Below are 4,144 nucleotides of genomic sequence, written 5' to 3' on the forward strand. Positions count from 1 at the left end.
CACTCTCTTGTTCACTTTAGCAGCTGAACTCCACTACAATGTGAATATAAACATAAAATAATTTTCCTACCGATCCCAAGTGCAGCTATCATATTCTACACAATAGTCTTTCTAAGTGACACAAACTGGTATTTCATGTTCATGGTGGTGCTTGGCACCTCCTCTGAGGTAGTCTGCCAAGGGACAGACTGTCTGTAAAGCTTTCATTTCCATTTCTGCAGAAAATTCCACAGCTCGTCACACACATGAAAGAACATTGTAATCAATCGTCATTGAGTTTCGAGGGGTACCAGACCCATCTGGATCCTGATAATCCAATGTGAGTTTCCTTCATTTTTGTGATTATATCAGGTCCATAATAAATCTTAATGTTCATATTCTCTTTTGCCTTTGCAATACTATGTGCAAAACAGACATCAGAAGAGCCGGGGGTTCAAGTGCACAAGATAACCTGCAAATCTAAACACAACCTGCAAATCTAAACACAGCTGACCTTGGTATATCATTATGGTTAATCCCTCAGTTAATTTACAAATTAATGTCAAACCATGTTATCCCTTTATACAGACATCATTGAAACATAATTGTCTGTCCTGGTTAAAAATCTGACAGAGGTTCATTTTGGTTTATACTGGTTTTGACATTGTTATGACCTCAGAGAAACTCAGGTTGTGTAAATCAAATAAAGATAAGGCTTTGACTCCACATAGCACTCAAAACGTCCCTAAATCTATCGGATGATTCAATTGCATAACTGCAGTGATCAACCCACCTGTGCTCATCATATAAATTGACCACAATCTGCTCTCATGCCTTTGCACTGCACACTGCTTCCTACTGTCAGCCACCACAGCACAGGAACAGTCGACCACATCCAACTGGAACCATGCAGTCTGCCGAGGCCAAATTCAACAGAAACAGCCTGCTCTTGGCTCTGAGACAATACAGCTCAGTTGTGAGGGACATGGAGCAGACCATTCTGCTGCCGAGCCTGCTGCGAGACGTGCCCACCGATGAGGTATGGGACTGTGACTCAACAGAGGAGTCCGGCTGTGACCTGTATGGCAACTACGAGATGCTCAAGGCCATTAGAAACACAATGGAGAGCGGCATGGTTTCCCTAGATGACTACAACAACATGGAGCCTCTCTTGGATACGGATCCTGAAGCTCTCTTCCGCTTCCACCTGAGAGGACTGTTTTCTGTGATGAGTGACCTCACCAAGAAGACTCAGAGCCTTACTGAGAAATATATGGACATCATTGGAGTTGCAAATTAGAAAACATGCAAGATATGTGGACATCGAGAAAAACATCAGGTGTTTTTGAAAATGCTGTATACGTAAAAAAGTCACCTGAACATCTCAAGTGTTTAACAGTTTACAATCAGTGACCCTAAGCTTCTAACTCAATTAATGAGGAATAAACATGCCTTGTTAAAACTGAACAGTCTCTTCTTGATTTATGTCCAAATGCACAACCTTAAAGAGAATCATGCTCATTGTTTGGACTAATCAGGAACATTTCACTCAGAAAATGTTTAATTTGGGTATTTTCTTTATTTACATATCTATATTTAACAATAAATGACAGAAATGTTCACAAAAACACCACTCAAGACAGGTGGTAGTCTGCAAATGTTTTCTCTCTTCCTCACTCTTCCGTCTTCCAACAGCCATGACACTTAGCGTACAGGATAGAAAGGCTCGACAATCTCTGCGAATGTCTTTTTTTCTGGTGAGATAAAAGAAACAGAAACAATTTGATATCACACATACATACATACATAAATCCCTCTGTGAAGACTTAGGAATGTCCTACATTAACACTGCACGTTATGGCACAAACCACTCAGCATGGGGTTTCATACCCTCATACTGACCATGTTTTTAAAATGTTGGCCTTTATTAGCATATGATTGCAGTTAGTGGTGGTAAAATGAATGAAAATACATTAATAAACATAGAAAAACATGTAACAGACTAACAGACTAACAAAGTAATAAAAACACATAATCACATAATATATATATATATATATATATATATACACACACGCACACACACACACAAGCACAGCAGTGTTGGTTTGTCTGTTAGAGCAAAGACAGTGAAAATGCACTTACCCTTGGCTGCAAATTCCTCAGGGTGGAGTTTGACATACCCATTCATATCTCTATCATGCTTGGCATAAATGTAATTTTCATATTTTGTAAGGTGGTAGCCGATGAACCAACCAACTGATGCCATCAGGACTTGTCGATGAACACCTAAAAAAAAGGAACATAGCACAAATTATATTTTTGTGTTTTAAGCACAAAACAGGGGCAACAGCTGTAATGTTTTGATAAAAGTGTGGCAAAACAGCATTGTAATGAATTACTGTAGTGCTGCAGAGGTTCCCTATACGACAAATCTTGTTCTCCAGATTTACAGACCCCCACAAATGTCACATCATCGTGTTTTTAATTGTTTTCTTTTTTAGGGAAAATTTAATTTGTGATGCAAAAATGGTCATGCCCACATAATTGTGAATATTTGTCAAAATAATCACAATATGATGTTTTTACAATATGATGCAGCCCTACTTTGGACAAAAAGCACAAATAAAGGCTTTCACTGTCCTTATGTTGAACCAGTTTAATTTAGGTCTTTTTACTAAAGCTACCTGGTACTGACATTAAATCCAAAGCTGAAATAAACTTTATCAGATTAAGTGCACAACTTGAATCAAGCTCCAAAAGTCAGACCGTAGAAAGGTTGCTGGTGAGTTTGTCGTCCATTTAGATATTACTACTCACTCATCACTGTTCTAACGTCAGTCTGCAGGATATGAACCTAGAAACTGCTTAACTGTGAGCATGTAAACTATTTACCAGCTTTTGTTGAGTGAATTAAAGTCCAGTTAACGTTAACCACACACACTCAGCCATCACAACAAGTCACTGCTCCGCTTTGACACACAGCATGTTAACTCTTAATGCAACACGTCAGCTCAGGGGGGTTTTTTTTGGGGCGTTTTATGCTTAAATGTTGTATACACTCAGAGGAAGCTGCACCTCGGTGGACAGCCGGAAAGAACAGCTACCAGACGCGCTAACCTGCTTTGAGCGGCGGCCTGTGGTTGATGGCGTTATGAAGCATCGCGGAGCACCAGCCTGCAGCGGACAGCCACACCGAGCTCCTGTTCACGACTGCCGGCGGAGGGAGACACTTCCCCTCGTCTGGTAAGAACCCCATGGCGACAAACCACCCGTTCAATGTGGATATTTAATCGACCTCCTCCCGGCTGCCTGCGTTCACTGCCCCGCTATCACCTCTCGTAGGAAGTCAAGGGCACTGTGTGCAACCGAGTGATATGTCCGGGCACAGCAAATGGAAACCGCTTCCGTTCCGTATGTTCTGTTTCCTAGCAACCTGCTGCAGACGGTAAAACTTTATAATTAAAGATTACTTTGGATCACGTTAGTTGCACTGATTTGATTTTGTTATAGCTAAAAATGCATACGCATAACACTCTTATGCAAACACGTTAAAGACGGTCGAGGTAAAGATTAGTTTCCGCTATAACGTCAGCTGTTATACGTTATACTGTTCATTTTATATATTATATATATATAACTTACATGCTACTTTATATCTTATCTTATTTTTGATTCTGTTCTTAAGGGCAGGGTTTTTAATTTTAGTTTAATGGATGTTTAATGTATGTTTGTATTTGTGTAATGCTACTGATGCTTGAATTTCCCCTCGGGATAAATAAAGGTATCTATCGTATCTATCTATCTATCATCTGTATTCTATCATATCCTATCTATCTCTTAGTAACGTTAGCTATTACTATTAGTGTGATAACGTTGTTCTTGTCCCTTGTGTCCTAGTAACAGTCATAATAAACTTACAAAAGCTGCAAAATGCCGGTATGATCCTTTAGTAATGTTAAGTAAAACATCCTATTATATAATAGAAAGTTATGAGCTGATCAGTTGTGAGCTTATCTGTCATCACATTGCACATTTATTTATGTTTTACACAGCTGACAGATTAATAAAGTTACAGACTAAAAAAAAGGTATTCTCTTTGAAATGCAGTGGAATATATGCATAACATTTATCAACGGAGGAATACTTAAAGCTGCAGTAGGTT

At 39.2% G+C, this 4,144-nt stretch overlaps 2 protein-coding genes across 2 annotated transcripts; one reads left to right on the forward strand and one right to left on the reverse strand.

The window, feature by feature from the left end:
- Window positions 1–763: 763 nt before the first annotated feature.
- thrsp (thyroid hormone responsive) lies at window positions 764–1,446 on the forward strand. The gene has a single exon (XM_035680786.1). It carries the CDS (start codon window positions 887–889, stop codon window positions 1,277–1,279), a length of 393 nt encoding a protein of 130 aa, XP_035536679.1. The 5' UTR covers window positions 764–886; the 3' UTR covers window positions 1,280–1,446.
- A 92-nt stretch (window positions 1,447–1,538) lies between these two features.
- ndufc2 (NADH:ubiquinone oxidoreductase subunit C2) lies at window positions 1,539–3,348 on the reverse strand. The gene is made up of 3 exons (XM_035680787.1): window positions 3,100–3,348; window positions 2,125–2,268; window positions 1,539–1,733 (listed from the first exon to the last, which is right to left on the reverse strand). Exons 1-3 carry the CDS (start codon window positions 3,236–3,238, stop codon window positions 1,684–1,686), a joined length of 333 nt encoding a protein of 110 aa, XP_035536680.1. The 5' UTR covers window positions 3,239–3,348; the 3' UTR covers window positions 1,539–1,683.
- Between the last annotated feature and the right edge of the window lie 796 nt (window positions 3,349–4,144).

Source organism: Morone saxatilis, unplaced genomic scaffold, assembly GCF_004916995.1.
Source record: "Morone saxatilis isolate NCDOM2014 unplaced genomic scaffold, NCSU_SB_2.0 Contig8, whole genome shotgun sequence".
NCBI classification, from domain to species: domain Eukaryota; kingdom Metazoa; phylum Chordata; class Actinopteri; family Moronidae; genus Morone; species Morone saxatilis.

Coding starts and splice junctions, on each gene's coding strand:
- thrsp (XM_035680786.1), top strand. CDS start 887: ATGCAGTCTGCCGAGGCCAAATTCAACAGAAACAGCCTGCTCTTGGCT.
- ndufc2 (XM_035680787.1), bottom strand. CDS start 3,238: ATGGGGTTCTTACCAGACGAGGGGAAGTGTCTCCCTCCGCCGGCAGTC. Junction 2,269..3,099: donor CAGGCCGCCGCTCAAAGCAG/GTTAGCGCGTCT, acceptor CCTTTTTTTTAG/GTGTTCATCGACAAGTCCTG. Junction 1,734..2,124: donor TGAGGAATTTGCAGCCAAGG/GTAAGTGCATTT, acceptor TTATCTCACCAG/AAAAAAAGACATTCGCAGAG.